Genomic DNA, 19,086 nt, shown 5'->3' on the forward strand with positions numbered 1-19,086 from the left:
ACGCTAAATATGCGGTTAAAGCAAACATATAGGCGAATGAGGAAAAATACACTGTCGTATAAACAACTTTATTATATATTACTGAAAAATATTAATAATTATTATCGAAGAAATCTGACGTAATAACCACACTTGCGCACAAGGTTAAAAATAAATTCGGTGTATCGTTTGGTTCAAGAAACCAACGCACTGCTTCAACAACAAGCCAAAAGAAACCAGTGAAGGAATATCTCATAGAAGTTTGTCTGCAGCCATTTAATTAGGTACACAAACCGAATTTTCATTTTTTTTTGTTTTTCAGAAAAAATGCGTCACTTTTGGGTTATGGCCTTGTTTGTGATCGCGTTGAGCAGCAAGAATGCCGAGAGTTTGAACCCTTTCGATGAAAAATGTGCCAATTTCATGTCAACCAACATCAACAACTGGAATTTTCAAATTCCAGTGAGCTCGAATCACTTGCTCATAAGGTTCAGACTCTTTCGCAATCATGGCTTAACTAAAAAACCAAACGTACATTGGATGGAGAAAACATGGGAAGCGACGAAGAGAAATGCCAGTTGGGGCACAGTGCAGCTGGTCAAGGGATTCGCAATGAATTATTCAACGCTATTGGAGGAAATAATAACCTTTATAATCTTTATTAAGGAAGGCGGGGCGTCGTTCAGTCTGTCTATCTTTTACGCACCCCTCTCAGCAAGCATTTTCAGAAAGAATTAGCAACGTTGCGATTAATCGGACTTATCCTGAGAAGAGAAATATGATATTTGTCATTGAGTTTTATGTTTTATGTTTACGGTCTAAGCATTTTATTTGGAATCCTTGCCATCGCCGCCTTCTTGTGCTACCTCTTCTTTATATAAAATAATGCTGAAAATGCTATGGATGTCCGGAGTTTCGCAATTATCACTGTAATATATATATAAAATCTAAAAACTATTTGTTAGTGAAATTTGTTTTTAAAAATTGCTGTTCGAAGTTAAAAATTAAAAAAATTCAATAACAAGATATTTTGTTGGCAGAGTTACAGAAAGTTTTGTTATTAAAACTCACCGGTCCGGTATTTCTGGAATTTCCCAGTGTCTCATTTCCAAATTGATATTGCTTTCCGTCAAAAACTGGATACAGAACGTTGGCAAACTTTTAATTACTTTTCAAGTAGTCATCGCAAATTGTTTTTTACTATCGATATAAATCAATATATATCGTCTAAAAATATCGATGTTAAAATATCGTCCTATATAACCTATGTAAAGCTAACAAAAAATATCGATTAAAATCGATAAATACCGTCAGAAAAAACATCGATATTAAAAATTGATTTATATTTTGCCATGACTGTTTTCAAGCTCTTTCAAATAAAAAAAATACAAATGATGCGTGAATGCCTAAATACGTGTTTCCCGCCAAACTTTCATTCGAACCCTACTTTCTAAGCAATAAAAACGAATTTTGCAACTTAATTTATTTATGTCACTCTTGTTTGAAATTTGAATTCAAAAATTGACTGAATTTCCGGCAAAGCCGTACTAACCAAAATCTACAATCCTTTTTTATTCAGTGGCCGGTATAATTTTTAATTTTCAACATATGTGTTTATGTGTTCTCAACGTGATTTTTCTGTTGCTCGTGGGTCTTTTGACAATAAAGACACAAATTTAGCCAATTTTTCTTAGCCTGACAAACGCCCTCTACCGCGGCAAAAAGTCAGAATTAAGGAAGAAGGAGATCCTTATATAGCAGCAAATTAATGCTATGAATTGCTATGACGTGCGATTTTTCCCGCCAAAACCAAATAAATGCGATAAGTGCGCATGCGTGAGAGCTGGTTTGAGCATTTCAGAGAGACTGCCTCTACGAATGACTTGTGTTTCAGATCCAGCCAGGTCTGACGCATGCGCACTTCTCGCATTCATTTTGTTTCAGACGGTAAAAAATTTCGCACGTTGCGCTGCACTTTTTGGTCGGAAAAATATCCATTTTAGCTAATTCGACCCTCAGGAATCGATTGGTGTGCTCAGAAACATCGTCAAAGACGGTCTTTGCGTGTCTCCCGATTTTCCATTTCAATTCTAGAAATATAAAATCGAAAATGTATTAATTTATAGGCAGAATAAATAACTCAATTTAATTTGTAGATATGTTTAATTGTAACTAAATAATTTGCTTCTAAAGACATTTATTTCCATTTTGATTCTTTAAACACATAATAAATTAAAAAGCGATATGTATGTTTCAATTTCAGTGTAAAATATCAAAGTTAATTAAAAATTAATAATGAGAAGGGGTCCAGCAGGAATACAGAATTTAAAAACGCAGGTCAGAAGAATATTGGAATACAAAATCTATAAATTTTCTTTTGTCTGGTCTCTCACATTTTGTGCTGAGAAATGTTTGAAATGAGGAAAAATTGTTTGAGAGTTTGAAAAGCCATGAATTGTTCTCCTTTCGGTAGTTCCCCTCTCAGCCCTTCAGTTGGATTCCTTCCCTCGAGTGTTGCGCTGGCTTGGAAATTTCCATCCCTTATCTGAAATGCCTCGCGTAAAAGGAATCCCGAGAAAAGCTATAATTTCGCTTGCACAAGAAGAAAGCAGGTAATAACTGCAAAGTTTTCTGCTTGAAATGAAATTAATTATACTTTTTCGCAGTTCTGGGTCCTGGAATGAAGAGAGTGAACGAAACAAAGATACAATCCAGAAATTCCAGCAAGATTCTGCAACTCAGAGAATTGGTTGCGAGGAAGATGCCAATAATCCTGGACCTTCATCGCAGGCGAACAATGATTGGGATTCGATGGAAAACAACGATCGTCGAATGGAGGAATTCCAAGAGGTGGAATCACAGGGAAAATCTTCTGCTCCTTCCAAAACTGGATCAAAAGTCATTAAAAAAGGAGACTGTAGAGGCAAATGCTGCGAATGCAACGAGGTGTATCTCGCTATTTCCCAACACTCCAGTTACAAGCACAATGGAAAGCTGGAAAAGTGCACCGCCTCTGATCGTGTTTGCAAAGATTATTTTGCCTCAGTTCAAAAGAGAATCGAGCACGAGCAACAGGAGCATCAGGAACGAAAGGAATTCCAGTGCCAATTCTGCCATTACTCGGCAGGGCTGAAGACAGACTTGAATAGACATGTTCTTACTATGCATTCGGAGAAGAACATCAAATGCGGACAGCAGAAGTGTGGCAAGATGTTTGCTTCAGAGGCAGATTTGAAACGGCATGTCAAGATGTATCACACAGTGGAAAAATGTCCCAAATGCGGCAGAGAAATGAGCCGCTATGCACTTGTTCAGCACAAACGGCGAAATATTGAGTGTGCTTAATACTTTACGTGGACTGACTGAATGTTTAGTGACGCGGCTTGATGCTTAAATTTTAGCGTGTATTTTAAGATTAATTTTACTCGACTTGTAAATCAAAATTAAGATGAATTTTAGCTTTACAGAAGAAATTAAATGTGACAACAAATATCAAATTTCCAGTAGAGTTTTGTACAAAATAAACTCAAACCAAGTAGATAGAAAATTTAGCAAATAAAAGAGCAATTAACCAAGGTCAAAGTGAAATTTTATTTCTAAAGCAACAGACGTGTTTAAAAATAAATAAAAATGAAAAATTATGACTGATGCTCTCCCAACCCTTTTAAGATGGCGAATTAGGTATGTGTTAAATTCTACAGGGTAAAAATATTGGAAATCACTATAAAATGGCTTCGTGAAGGGCGGTCTTCTCGCATGGTATGTCTTGGTTCAGGTACCTGTTCATCTTTCCCTTTTGTCCCTTGCCCAGCAATTTCTGCTGACGTCACATAAACACAAGCGATGCCAGCGCCATTTGATTGACAGTCCGATTCTCATAAACAAATCTGGCACAAAGTTCGTGCTGTGGAAAATTGTCTGACGCCTATTTTTCAACTCAATGCTGTAAGAGTGTATGCAACGTGCAGCGCTCTAATGCCTCGCAGGTTGCCGACTTGTCACTTCTCCAGTCGTTTAAATTGTTTGTTTTCTTTATCGAAAATCTTGGATTTTGATTTCAAATTAAGTTATATCTGGCTTATTAAAGAAAAACAATAATTATTTAGAAATAAATTTTATGCTTACCAAACGATTGTTTAGAATTGACAGTCGAATAAATCTAATAGGAAATCAAATTTACACGTTATGAAAATTGGTGGTCACGTAAGAAAGCCGATAATTTGGAGGTTTTTAATCTGATGACAAATCTAAGGAAAGGGATTGGCTGTTTGACAAATTAAACTATGGCTTAAAATAAAATGTGTTGCTACATGGAATTTTCGAATAAAAATTCGAGGGGGCAACAAATAGTTTCGTATTTATTTTTATTTTACTTTTTATGGCTTAAAAAAGCTACCTCGACAAACAGAAGTGAGTCATCCAAACGCGGAAATAATTGTAACTAAATCGGGGTATGAGAGCGACCAACTCGGAAGCAAAAATGGCAGAGCAGGAACCTGTAGGCTCAAGATTCAATTCAGCTTAAATTTCAGAAAAATTATAGGTGCAAAATTTGTATGGCTTAAATGTTTGTTAAAATTTTTAAAAATATTTTTGAGGCCCATAAAGCAGCAATGGAATTAGATTGAAGCACAAGAAAATTGGTTAGCAATTCACTTTATGAAAATTCTGAAAATATGACGAAGAATTTATAAATTCCAGCAGTTTGGAAATTTTATGTGCGCGAATCTGCTAAATATGCTCTTTGTCCAAGTGAAACCACAGCTCATAAAAATTCGGAAATATTTTGCCGCAATAGTCGCATTTGAATCCACCGTTATCTTGAGCGTCTGTGTCAGTTCCATTCAGTTCAAATTGCGTCTCTGAAATGTTGTTTTCGATATTCGATTTGTCGCTTTTATCTTCAACCTTTTGAGAAGGATCCAAACCTAGAATGAAAAGAAATAATTTCTTCTCTGGCTCTTCAAAGTGAGATTTGACTAACTTTGCTTGCTAAGCAGATTTTCTTCGCACTGGCCGATTAATTCCCCTTCGTTCGAACTGGAGGAAAGTCCCAGGCTCGCCATATCCTCAAAATCCGACGAGAAATAATCTTCAGGATCAATCCTGATGCTCTCTGATTGGGACAGTTAATCAACGAAACTGAAATTAACTTTATTCCAAATACCTGGAGACTGGACACTCAAAGAGGAACTCTCCTCATCGCTGCTCGAGTTTTCAATCTTGTGCTCGATGTGTCTCGGCTGGTCCGAAATAACTGACTCCATTGTGTCCCCAGGCTGTCTAGTTGTGTTCAAAAAGTATTTAACAAGTTTAACCACTCTGGTCAACCGCAAAGACACCATCGTCAAAAACTAAGGCAAAACGTTTTCTCTGGAATCTGGAATCGGGACTGAACCTTCTCTGAATGAATGGAGATGGAGAGGGACCCACTTTTCATATTTGTACTTTGCTCTTTCATTCATTTTTGTTTACAAATATGCAAGCAAATAACCATTGTGTTTGTTTACTTTTAAAAATATTTATCTGATTCGCAAATATTGTTTCCCAAATTAAAATAAATTCATTAAAAGTCAAATGGATTTAGGAAAGGAAATGAAATAATTTTTTCTTTCATTAAATTATGCGGTTTAACTTGAAAAGTATGCAACGTGCAGCCCTCTAAAGCCGCGCTTTTTGCACACTTGGTAAAATTAACTATTTGAGAAACATTTTCGTCTAGAAAATCGTGTAACCAAGTTTCGGTGAATTTTAATTGCGTGTCTAAGTACATGAATATGAGAATTTAGAATGTCTTCAGCATGCAGAAGATGCGGTTTTTAATCATCCGCGGATGCAAGCCAAATGTCCCAACCATTCACCATTCCTCAATCTGTTAGCTCCTCTGCAGTCAGCAAATTATTTTTCTGCTATATTAATGTATTAGTTATATGAAAATACACACTTGATTTTGCTTACGCACAAAATAAATCAAGTGATGCATATTGTTTGTATGTATAGCAAGACGGTGTTATCATAATTTATAGTCTATTAAAATTTTTGGTGTAAAGATTAAAGTGATAGATACACTAAATTTTATTTTATATGTCACTCTTCCGATAGATTTGAAAATAAACACGTAAATGTGTTTTATTTTTAAAGTTAGTAATTGTTTTTTTAATCGATTTTTAAGGATAAAACGATTGTTTTACAGGCATTAGCGAAGTATTTAATTTTCATAGATGATTCTTCTAATTTTGAATTTTACTTATATTTAGAATTGAATTTAAATACGTGGTGAGTTTGAGACTCCTTTTATATTTACTCTTAGATTTTAAGTCTTAAGATTATAGATACATAGTATTTGCAGCTAAACCAGCATGCGCACGTGTCTGCGGTCCGCGCGGTGAGGAAATATTGATTGGCTGCGAAATATCTTCCATTCTTTTCTAATTTTGCAGTTCGCGAGCAAGCCAAAAATCTCTGTTTGTCTTACTGTACTAAAGTTTGGACTAATGTACTTTGATCGCGTTTAGTTTCGTCTTTAAAATGTCAGTTTAATTTGATCGTGATGACGTACGTGATATTTAATTGAACACCATACCAGAGCATATAATAAAACAAATTCGTTTCCTTACCGAAAAAAATGCTATCTCTGCAACACTGCAAACCAGGGATGAGAAAATGTCACTGAGCTGCATTGAGAAAATGACATTTTCTCACCCCCGACTTGCAGTGAATAAAACCGTATTAACTTCATGCAAAAACTTCTCTTACAGACTTGATTTTCTTCAAAAGGTGGGAGGCGACGCGAGAACCACTGGCACCAGCGCGATTGCCGCTTCTCAACTAACAGAAATATATTAAATGGTTCAATCGACGAATATAACAACTGAGTAATTCCAAAAATTTGGAAATAGGAGAAGATTGTTCGAATATCAACTGCTTTTGTCTGATTGGAATCCAGCGTGCGGAGAGAATGTCAGAATTTACGAATTTTCGTAAATAAAACCTTGAAATGAAAAGATCCTGGTGGGAAATACCAAGAATTATTCTCGTTGCTGCCACTCTTCTCCTTTTATCAGTTCTTCTCCCTTTCTCGTGTGGATCGCTTGAGTTGTTGATCCTTCAAATTTTCACTGCCGCTGTCATGCCACGCGTTAAAGGGCAGCCAATAAGAATAATTATTCCAAATTCACCGGAAAACAGCAGGTACAGAATTTACATACTTTTATCAGAAACGGAATTAAATTTCTTCGTTTTTGTAATCAGCTCGTCTGCAGATGAAGAAACAGTTGGATTGGGGCAAGGAGAGCGTGAACACAAAGAAGTCACTCCGCAGGAAACTGCCGAGGAATCTGGATCCCAGCAGAGCTCTCAATTAGTAAAAACTTCTGCTGAGAAAAATCCTATTCCAGGACCTTCATCAGAGGGACGCAAAGGTCGGAATTTGAAGAGGAGCAACGACCGCGCCGAGGACACCCACGGAGCAAAACAAAAGAAAAAATCTACTTCTACAGTGTCGGACTCGGACGAAAGCAAAAAAGAAGACAAGAGTGGTATTTGCGGCGAATGCCCCAAGATGGAATATCATGTTGATATTTACCATCACTTTAAGATGGATCACATAGGACTAAAAAAGAAAAAGTGCACTGCACCTGGTTGCAAGATCCATTTCGGCTCAGAGCAAAAGAGAAGAAATCACGAGAAAAACGACCCACATCTTTTGAAGAAATTCCGCTGCGGACAATGTTCTCACTCGACAGAAAGAGAGAGAAATTTGAAAAGGCATGTTCTACGGAGACATTCGGAGAAGACTGTCAAATGTGAAGAGCTGAAATGTAGCAGAATGTTTGCTTCAGAGGCAGTTATGAAACAGCATGTCAACGACCACCACAAAAGGGAAAAATGTCCCACTTGCGGTAAAGAAATGACCGTTGGTTCACTTAGACAGCACAACCTTTATGGAAGATGTCCTGGAGCGGCAGAGTGATGCTTTCATAAAGACCCACAATTCAACTTTATTCCAAGATACTTGGAAAGTCAATGAAGAAAATTTAGTTTTTTAGGTCAATCTCTATAGAGACACGTGTGTACAAGTTTTTTGTATTGACAAATCATGCATTTGAATATGATCACTTCAATTTTGATTCGCTAGAATCACACACGACTCTCGAGTAATTACATTAGCGTGTATTGTAGCTTTTAATTTCAGTTCGTAAATTGCTTTTGAAGAAAAATCCAAACAGAATGAGACTGTAGAAAAAATTGTACAATCCAATTTTTTTCGACTTGGGAGAGATATAGATAAATTCACGTCGGAAGTTGAATAAAAAATAGTTTGTGCTACAGTTGGAAAAAAGAATTTATTTTGATTACCGCTACCTAATTGTCAGACGATGCAAGAGCTTTTGTGCAGATTAGTTAAAAACATTTTATCAGAATTTTATTAATGTATTTTTATTATTTGTTGATCTAATTGAGATAATATTATTGCTTTAACCCTAAGGCTTGAACTGCGCATCACTTATATCTGAGTAACAAAAAATTTGAAAGTCTCGGTAGACGCGCAATTCAGGATAGAAGGAACCCCAAGTGGAGCCATTGATCCGTGTCCGCAACACAAAGGCAGGTAAAAGCCCATGTGGTTTCGGTATGAAACGGAGCTAATTTCAATTTTGGCAGCTCTCGGTCCTGGAAACAATTAATTCAAAGCCAGGAGGCTTCTGGAACTGAGAGAATTGTCGGTGAGGAAGACCCGAAGCCTGGACCTTCATCACAGGTGAACAAGAATCGGAATTTGAAGAGAATCAACGACAATGGAAACGAAGGAAATGAGCATGGAGCAAATCCAAAGAGTATCTGCTCATTAAAAGTCGCCAATAATTATGGATTTCAATAAGAGGAATTTTCGTAATAGGGAAATTCTCAGAAATTCTTTTAATTTCTTCTTTCTTGCAACATTAAGGTTTACGAATGGTGCCCAGTTTTCAGAATTAATCATACAAGATGTTTCTGACTAGCTCCGCAAAATAAGGGTTTGCTGAGAGATCACTTTTCTCAATGCCACGATTTGTAAAGCGCTTTTCTCCTTGCAATTTTTATGCCATACTGTTTGTAGACCTGAATACGAAACATTAAACACATTATAAGAAGTTAATTTGGTGAATCGATGTAATTTAAACAATTTTCCGCGCGGAATGGGAGCATGAAACGCTTCAGCGAGATTAAAAAAGTGGTGGGAAAGTTTTTATCCAAACTCTGTTCAATTTTTTAAATGCCACTGAATTAAAATGATTGACATGGTTTTGGTCAATGTGGTTCTTTCAATTTTTAATTAAACTAAAATTTCAAACGATCAGCAGAATCGAAAAACCAGTTGAAAATTTAATTAATTTCGCAAAAATTGGATTCGGATGAATTTCGGTGGGAAATAAACGAGTTTAAATATTAATTGGGTAGAAACTTGGTAAAAATTGAAAGGATATTCCACGTCAAATCAACCAATTGCTGCTTTTGGATCAATACGGCAATGATTTATGAATGTGGCAATATTCAATGGAATTGGTAAGAAAAAGATTCGCATTTCGTAAAAAAGTAAACAAAAATACAGTGTACGCAAATTTAAAATGCAAAAGGATATCAAGATGAAATCAAAATTAGAATAAAATAAAATTTAACAAATCGGATAGGAACAAAAATCCCCAAAGTTCCGGAAAACTGGCTAGGAGGTTTGTTAGTTCAAGGAGGAGTTTGAACTGAACCAATCAAAAAGTGCCACGAGAACGCTAGCGACCAATGAGAAAAGAGATGAGCGGCTCCCTGATTGGCTTACTAATCAGATCAAAGCTAGATCGAAAGGGTAGCGAATGCAGCCAATAAAAGAGAGCCACTCGATTTGCTGATTGGTCGTCGGTGCTCTCGTGGCGCCTTTTGATAGGTTCAGATCAAAAAACCTCCTTGAATTTACAAACCTCCTAGCTCATGCTCAACAACTAAAGATTTGTTGTTCTCAGTCTGTAGTTTTATTTTATTCAACTGTAATGTTTTAATCCTTATTTCCTATTGCATTTTATATCTCGACTCTTATTTAAGTGTGTCCAAAGCCTGTAAGAGAATTTCTTACAAAACACCAAATTGTGACATTAACTGCACCACACTCAAAATTAATTTATACTTGAAATTTTCTAGTGGCATCGAGGAAGCTTTTGAGTTGGCATCACTGCAATTTCGTCGTTATTCGCGCTTGCGCAACTACAGAAACTCTATCGCGTATCTAACTTTTTCATATCACTTTCAGCATTGAACACTCTCGGAGGAAAACAGTGAAAACACACGTTACCCGGTTTCATAATTAGAGCAAAAGCCCAAAACATCATGGACCAGCAAGGTAATAATTTAGAAATGTGGTTTTATTGATTCGCAGTTTTAATAATAATTTGAAATTACAGGGGACAATAATCCGCAGCAGTTCCCTAATCAAAACTATCAGTTGCAGTCAGATGATCAAATTGGCGGCAATTACCAACGCTGGGAGTACGATGAGAGTGAGAACAAAATATTTAGAATCTTCTGGAATTTTCTAGAAATGTCAGACCAAATAAACTCGCAATCATTCGAAAACACCAAAGAAAAGTTGAACTTCAGCTATCAAAACATCAATTTTCAGCTTAGAATTTGGCTTTGAATAATGTTAAATCTTCCTTTAATTGTTAAATATTAATAATCATTTTTTTTTAAATTTGACTGTTCTCGGCCAAATTAAATAAAGCTTTTCGAGATTAGAATAAGTGCCAAGAAAACAATCCTGAACAATATCTTTCTCATTTGCAGCAATGAACCAGCAGGGTCAGGTCGAAGAATGGCAGCCTCGACAAACCCTTGGAGACGGATATCAGCATTATCATGACGCTCATCAAGTTCCCAATATGCCTTACGACAATTATGTACAGTCATATTATCAAGGTAAATCATTCCGTTTATTTTAATCTTTATCAAAATTTGCATAAAAATTGAATCAAATGTTCCAATTAAGAGAACGGTGAATGCTGTTATTAGATCAATCTGTTTGAAATGTTAAAATTAATTCGTTGCTTCAGATTTTACTGAACAGACCAACGACTTCGCGGGTCTTTTTCCCGCCGGAACTGAGCAGTCGTCGAACTCACAGCCTAACGCTCAAAATTACCAGGAAACACCAGAAAACGAAGGTTCTTTCACAGAAAATTTAGATTTAAATCCCAAATTATATTACCTCAATTAAATTTTTTTATGCAAAAAGTTTTTTTGTGGAATATTTAATATTACCAGTGGGGCACAGATTCGTGCGACGCGCAGATATCGGCTCAAAATTATGTAGCACCACCACAAGGACAAGGTGTTTTTGATGAAATTTGTATGTTAATTATAGAATTTATTATATCACTAATTTCACTCGTATCATTATGTCCATATTATATTAATCAACTCATAAAAGTATAACGAAATTTATGGCAATTAATTTTATTATTTAATTCCAGGCGTCGGAAGTTTGTATGTCCAACAAAGCCAGTTCCTTCCTGATTCCAGCCAATTTGCCAATCCGCAGCCTTTTCTATACTACGTTCCAGCGCAGCAACCATACCAGATCTTCCAAAACGTGTTAGAAATGGATGCCAATCACGGTATATTAAAATATTTTCATTCTGTGAACATTTATATAAATCAGAAATTTAATTTCTATTCTCAAAGACAACTTTTGCTTCTTATTGTACGAAATATTTGAATCTCAAAATAGATGATTTATGTTTAATTAAAATAGTTTCAAATGTCGTGCCTGAGGAGCGAGAACAAAATGAAGTTCCTCTGCAAGAACCTGTCCAGGAATCTGAATCTCAGCAGATCTCGGAACCCGGGATGACTGATGCTGAGAAAAATCCTCTTCCAGGTCCTTCATCAGAGACAAACAATGTTCGGAATTTGAAGAGAAAAAACGATCGTGCCAAGGAAACCCACGGAGCCAATCCAAAGAAAAAATCCACTTTGCCAGATACAGACTCTTAACAAAAGCAAAAAAAGAGACATGAGTGGTAATTGCGACGAATGCCCCGAAAGGGACTATCATGGTGATATTTATTATCACTTTGATGTGAATCACATAGGACTACAGCGGAAAAAGTGCACTGCACCTGGTTGCAAGATCTATTTTGGCTCAGACCAAAAGAGAATAGATCACGAGGCAAACGACCCACATAATTGGAAGAAATTCCGCTGCAAAAATTGTTCTTACTCGACAGATTACAAGGACAATTTGAATTCACATGTTGTACGGAGACATTCGGAGAAGACTGTAAAATGTGAGGAGCTGAACTGTGGCAAAATGTTTGCTTCAGAGGCACTTATGGAAATTCATGTCAAAGACCACCACAAAATGGAAAAATGTCCCACATGCGGAAAAGAAAAGACCGCATCTGCACTTAGACTGCACAACTTTTATGGAAGATGTCCTGGAGCGGCAGATTGATGACTTTATAATGACCCACAATTCACCTCTATATTCCAAGTAATTTGGAAAGTAAAAGACGAAAATTTAGTTTTTTAGATCAATATCTATAGAGAAACGTGTGTACAAGTTTTTTTGTATTGACAAATCATGCATTTGAATATGATCACTTGAATTTTGATTCGCTAGAATCGCATATGACTCTAGAGTAGTATAACATTAGCGTGAAGTGTAGCTTTTATTTTCAGTGCTGAGCAGAAAAATCAAAACAGAAGAAAACCGTAAAAAAATGTTCAAACCACTTTGTACGATTAATGATAATAGATAAGTTCTTGTATTAATTTGTAAATAAGCAGACAACACAAATCACACACATTTGTAAAAAGTCTATTGGAAGAATTTATTTTATTAATAGAATCAAAACACTTCCTCATTGTCAGCCAACGCAAGAGCTTTTGTGCAGATTAGTTTTAAAATAAAAACTTTCAATCTGAATTTAAGGAATTTATTTTTCTTATTTGTTTATCCAATTAAAAAGTAATATTGCTTTAACCCTAAAGCTTGAACTGTGCATAACTTATCCGATTAACAAAAATTTGAAAGTCATGGTAGAGACGCGGAATTGAAGGGTCGTCTTTTTCCTAAAAATTTTAAAATTCTCCTGACGAAAAACGATTTTTTTTAACTCTAAAATCTATAGAAAAAATTTAGAGCTGCACACCCACATTCCTGCTTAAATATATTAGAAATGAAGTTTTTATCTTGCAAAGCCCCTTTTTTTTCTAGATACAAATTCCCGTTTTACAAATTACGCGTGTCTTCTACCTTCAAACGCTTTCCCTTCAAACTGATTGTCGTTTTGCTTGCTTAACCTTATCCCCCTTTTATTGGTATTTACGTATCACACTTGGTTTTTATAAATTTCAGAGCCTAAAATTGCATTTACATGCAGGAAAATACGAAGATTTTCAATGGACCGCCCTTTATCTTGGGAGCCAAATGTGAAATAAATCGCACAAATTGCACAGGTGATCAGCCCAGTCAGCGAGCATGAAAATTACGTCATTAATTTTTTTCTAAAAAGCCGTGGATCGTCCACTCATTATAATGAATTCATTTAACCAGCCATATTTTATTTAGTTGCACAAAAATACATTGTTGCATTTTTGCTTAGTCAATGTAGATATATATGTAAAATTTTAAAATTATCCTGAATGGAAGTTAATATGTTGTCTAGCAGCAGAAGTTCAAAAAGGTCCTACTTTAAAACGCATCAGGTCCATGCACGCCTTCGCGTCCTCTGCGCTGTCGTGTCCGTGGCCACTTCCTGCAAATTGGAAAATTAATATAATTAAAAACGTTTTAACTTTGTCATTACCGTGATTTCGGATTTTCCGTCCCATTATATAATCAGCCAGCCACCGCAACGAATGCCTGCTTTTCTTGTTTTTGTGCGGAAACACGATGGCGGTGTCCACTAACTGGTCATGGTGAAGCTGAAAGTTAGTTGAGTTAATTAGGAACAGAATATATGAAAAATACGGATCTATTTCACGTGGCGGAGGACTACGCGGACGTTCTGATTGAAATAAACCGCCGCCGACCAATCAGAACATCTGCGGTGCTCCACAACATAAAATAGATCGTTTTTTTATTCGCTTTCTCAAAGCGAGAAATGCAATTTAAACATTTTTTTACAATCAACGGGAAAATTAACACCCAATTAATTCAAGGGTTATTTGGTTTACGGTTATATATAGTGGAAAGCAAGTGCTCCCGCCGATAGAAAAAATGTTTATTCACCAAACTTGAACATTGAACTAATTAATATTTTTACAAAAGCAAAAAGTGTAAGTTTTCAGTAAATTCATTAAAAGAATAAAATATTAATTTTTTATTGGAAAAAATTGATCTAATACTTCCTTGAGTATTTGGAGAATCTCTAACTTTTGCTACCACCGCCGTGAAAACATTCGCATTAAATTTCAAAATATTAGAAATTTAAAATATTTAGAAAAGGTAGAAGATTGTTCGAATATCAACTACTTTCGTCTGATTTGATTTCAGGCGTGCGGAGAGAAAAATCCTATTCCAGGCCCTTCATCCGAGAGAAACAACGACCACGCCAAGAAGGTAACTAGGGAGCCAAAAAATACACTTTGAGTGATTCTGCGACTCTTAAAAAAGCAAAGGAAGAACAACCCGTGGTAAATGCGGCGAATGCGAGAGCGACGATTTCTATCCAGGCATTGTCAGACACAACAGAATTACGCAAAATGGAGAGTTGAAAAAGTGCACCGCCACTGGTTGCAAGATGTGTATTTCACTTCAGATCAAAAGAGAAGCGAACACATTCAGAGGGAGCAACACGTTTGGAAGAAATTCCGCTGCCGACATTGTTTTCACTCGACAGATAAAGAGTATCAACAGAGAAGAAACCCAGGTAGCACCAAATGTCACCCAGACATCACTGTGATGTCATACCGAACATCACTATGATGTCTGTATGACATCAGAATATGTCACAGTGATATCATTTTTAGGTACAAATGTCCACTTTTCTCATGTCACTCTGATATCATTTTCTAACATCTATTTGACATCACCCTGATGTCAGGGTGATGCCTCCCTTAAATCACCCAGATATCATATAGACAAATGGCCACCGTTGGTGGCCGCGCCCGTGGCCGCCGGTGGTGGCCGCCCCGCCCGTGGCCGCCGGTGGTGGCCGCCCCACCCGTGGCCGCCGGTGGTGGCCGCCCCGCCCGTGGCCGCCGGTGGTGGCCGCCCCACCCGTGGCCGCTGGTGGTGGCTGCCCTGCCCATGGCCGCCGGTGGTAGCCGCCTTGTCCGTGGCCGCCCTGCCTGCAACCACCGGTTGTGGCCGCCTTGCCCGTGGCCGCCGGTGGTGGCCACCCTGACCGTGTCCGCTGGTGGTGGCTGCCCTGCCCATGGCCACCGGTGGTGGCCGCCTTGCCTGCAACCACCGGTGGTGGCCGCCCTACCCGTGGCCGCCTTGTCTGCAACCACCGGTAGTGGCCGCATTGCCCGTGGCCAAGGGTGGTGGCCGCCTTCGCCATGGCCGCCCTACATGCAGCTGAAGCGCCTTTCCCGTGGCCGCCGGTCGTGGCCGCCACACCCGTGGTGGCCAGTGGTGGCCGCCTTGCCGCGGCCGCTGGTAGTGGCCGCCTTACTCGCGGCGGCTGCCAGAAATTGCCTTCTTGCCCATGGCAGCCGGCGATTGCAGCTCGAACGATGCTTCCGAAAGTGACGCGTGACAATTTGGGACGGAATAAAATGCAGCATATTTTCAATTTTATAGTTGGTTCAATTTTCAAATTTCAGGAATTTCATTCTAAACAACTTTTTTAGATTAAGGAAATTCCCTTTATGCTTCCCCACAATAATAAAGGTTGAAATTATTAAAATTGCTCTTCGAACTACGGAAGATAATTTTTTTCTGAATATAATATTTATATTTATTATTAAAAAACATGTGAGTGTGCTTGCAGATTTAAACATCTTGGTTACCCTACCCAAAAGTAAGAAATCAAACTAAAAAACCCGGATATTTGAGCTCCTCGAGTCACGATTGGTTTACGAGGTAGACAGCGTCAATGTTGATGACATTGATGACTGGAGGCTCGTCACGTTGCCAGTCTTAGCCTTAAAATAATAATAAAACACAATTAAATTCAGTTCTTTGAACACTGAAATATGTAAATAAACATTTTTTCTGCATTAAAATTCTTAATTTTCAGTCAAAAATGCGAAAAATTTGACTCACAACTGCGTTGAAAATGACGACGGCTGTGTGCGATCACATTTCCAGAGGTGTCTACGCTGAGATATAGGAAACTGGCTCCCTGGTCCACATGTGGCATCCCTCTGAAAGGTTGAAATGGATCTGGGTAGTGTGCTCGACGTGATGCTGTCCAAATGAGAAGTGGACATGACGAGCGCCAGTACATGTTGATCTCGGGCCACTCAGTCTCACAATCAGCCTAAAACAAAATGCACACAGACTAGAGAAACGCCTCAACGTGACGATATTCTAAAAAATCCCGATCAAATCTTAAAGTTAGACACCAAAACGGGTGTTCAACTTTGCAAAACATAATCGCTAGAGCCGCTTAACTCACCTTTTGTGACTGCTTGGGACAAAATCCAGATGTTTACGGCCAGAATTGACACCCTGCAGTCTGTAGTTGCTGAGATTTCAGACCTCCAAGGTCTCCAAGCGGCTTAACCGTCACTTTTTAAACCGCAAAAATTCTTCTATCCGTTGAAAACAACACTTTCACACAAAAAACATGGCCGCGCAACTTCAGTCAGGCTCGCTCGCTCAGCTCGCTGCATGATCGGTGATGCCGGTGCTGCCGCCTGGTGACCGAGTGCTTGAATGTGAGAAACCGCGCGCGTCAAATTTTTCTAAGTCCACATCGCAAAGTACTTAGCTTGCGAGTGGGCCAGAAAATTAAAATTTTCGAAAAATTGTTTCAGATGAGCGCGAATTATTCATTTTTAGAACTTTTGAGGCCACTTTTTATTTTGGAGTGTCTGACATCATAGTGATGTCAGACAAACATCACAGTGATGTCAGTCAAAAGTCAGAAAATGAGATGGGCCAAAAAAATTAAAATTTCGAAAAATTGGTCTCGGATGTGCGCGAATTAAACATTTTCTGAACTTTTAAGGGCATTTGTATTTTTGGAGTGTCTGACATCACAGTGATGTCAAACGAACATCACAGTGATGTCAGTTAGATGTCAGAAATTGATTTTTATAAATTATTAATTTTTTGAAAAATTCTGACTGGGTGTTCTTTTTAGAGCATAATAGAGTCCCAAAACCTGCTTGGATATCATTTCTCACTTTTAATTTGGATTTTATTGCAAATGTCATTTTCTGATATCACGAAAGTCAAATTATGACATCATAGTGATGTCTGAGTGACTTTCTGTGCTACCTGGGAATGTTCGCCAGATACATATTTGGAGAAAAAAAATAAAAATCGCTCAGAAGAATTGTGACGAGATGTTTGCTTCTTAGAATATTTTAAATGTTCATGTCAGGATGTATCACAAAATGGAAAAATGTCCTACTTGCGGCAAAGAAATGAATCGGCATGCAATGAATTATCACAACCGGAATGGAACATGTCCTGGAACGGTAGCAGAATGATGACTTAATTGGTGAAACGCGTGCGCAGTTTTCTGCTGCTAACTCATTATTAATGATTTTTCAAAAACAAATGTGGAACAATTTCAAATTTCTAGTATATATTAAAAAAAAGTTCAAACTCAAAACACCCGCACGTGTTCGTGATCTTCATACTTCAAAATATTATTGGATAAATCCCTTTTAATTTTTGATTGGATACAATTTCACTTGATTGTAGTTTTTACATCAGCGCTGTCTAATTTTTCCATTTTATTTTGTACATTACTGGTACTCAGGGTCGCAATTAAATATCAAGGGAACTAGTTTACACGATTTTCTCCACGGAAACGTGAATAAGATAAATAATTGAACCAACTGAAGTAAATAAAATTGATTTCCGATACGGGAATTTAATTAATTCTCTATTTCAGGTACTCAGGGTAGCAATTATAAATCAAGGGAACTAGTTTACACAATTTTCTCGACGGGAACGTGTCTAAGATTATTGATTGGACCAACTGAAGCAAATAAAATCGATTTCAGATGCGGGAATATAATTAATTCGATATTTCAGGTACAAACCCAAAATAGTAACCTTTTTTGGAAAAAATGTGCCGACTCTCCGAAATTTATTTAAACTTTCTATTGCTTAAGAAGGAAAATCATATCTCTCATTTCAATGATTCAATTAAATAAATAAAACTAGCTAGTGCACAGCCTGCGAGGTATATTTTGAAGCAGTTTTATTAAATCCTTATTCAATTCAATCGAAGCATCGAAAAGCGCCCAAATATCAGAGGATTTGATAGTTTAGGTGCCGGTCAGGCTCTGCCTTTCCAAAAAGCTGAAAATACAAGTTGTCGCCCCTTATCAGATGAAAATGTTTCCTAATGGAAAGTAAAATGATGGCCTCGAATGGTCACAAGATCCTCTGTAATCGCTCTTAAGCCAGGTGATACACTATTTAATAAGTTGAAAAGTCAAGAAAAAGTAAAAGCTACTTTTTCTATTTTTCGTGGTTATTTCATTTTCATAAACAAATTTTCTGAGTGAATTCACGCAAATTTACCTCTCGGCCAAGAAAGCAGAGGGTGCAACGCACGGATTTAATTGGCTAATAATTCAACCCACCTTGAGGTCGGTCCCGAAGCAACTTTTATAGATTATTCCATGGCCACCGATCATTTTGACAAATTAAGAATGCATCCGTTCCGGATTTTTCAACTTGATTCACGACAAATGAAAAAGAAGCAGAGCAAAAAGGCGTCTCAACTCTCGACGGAGAGGCGCCAGCATGAGACTTAAGATCCGAGGGCGTGTAGGGACGGAGGGCCTGTCGGCAAATAAATATTCCAAATAAAATGAAGAACTTTTAGTGATAAGTTTTTTACTACCATTGTTTTAAATAAAAAAAGTGATATCGTCATCTAGAAATAATCCATTACGGTGTCCTTAAAAGCGGGCCATTGACCGTGGTCAATGAAA

The 19,086-nt window shown here is 37.5% G+C and overlaps 1 protein-coding gene and 1 long non-coding RNA gene across 2 annotated transcripts; one reads left to right on the forward strand and one right to left on the reverse strand.

Moving 5' to 3' along the window:
* Positions 1–6,529: 6,529 nt before the first annotated feature.
* LOC135943068 (uncharacterized) lies at positions 6,530–12,000 on the forward strand. The gene is made up of 9 exons (XM_065489470.1): positions 6,530–6,534; positions 7,231–7,517; positions 8,524–8,590; positions 8,644–8,816; positions 10,410–10,505; positions 10,792–10,923; positions 11,058–11,168; positions 11,478–11,621; positions 11,759–12,000. Exons 1-9 carry the CDS (start codon positions 6,530–6,532, stop codon positions 11,998–12,000), a joined length of 1,257 nt encoding a protein of 418 aa, XP_065345542.1.
* A 3,775-nt stretch (positions 12,001–15,775) lies between these two features.
* Positions 15,776–16,833, reverse strand: LOC135934855 (uncharacterized). The gene is made up of 3 exons (XR_010574145.1): positions 16,581–16,833; positions 16,226–16,442; positions 15,776–16,104 (listed from the first exon to the last, which is right to left on the reverse strand). It is a non-coding gene; the product is annotated as an uncharacterized LOC135934855 (long non-coding RNA).
* Between the last annotated feature and the right edge of the window lie 2,253 nt (positions 16,834–19,086).

The sequence above is a fragment of the Cloeon dipterum genome, chromosome 1, assembly GCF_949628265.1.
Source record: "Cloeon dipterum chromosome 1, ieCloDipt1.1, whole genome shotgun sequence".
Classification (NCBI taxonomy): domain Eukaryota; kingdom Metazoa; phylum Arthropoda; class Insecta; order Ephemeroptera; family Baetidae; genus Cloeon; species Cloeon dipterum.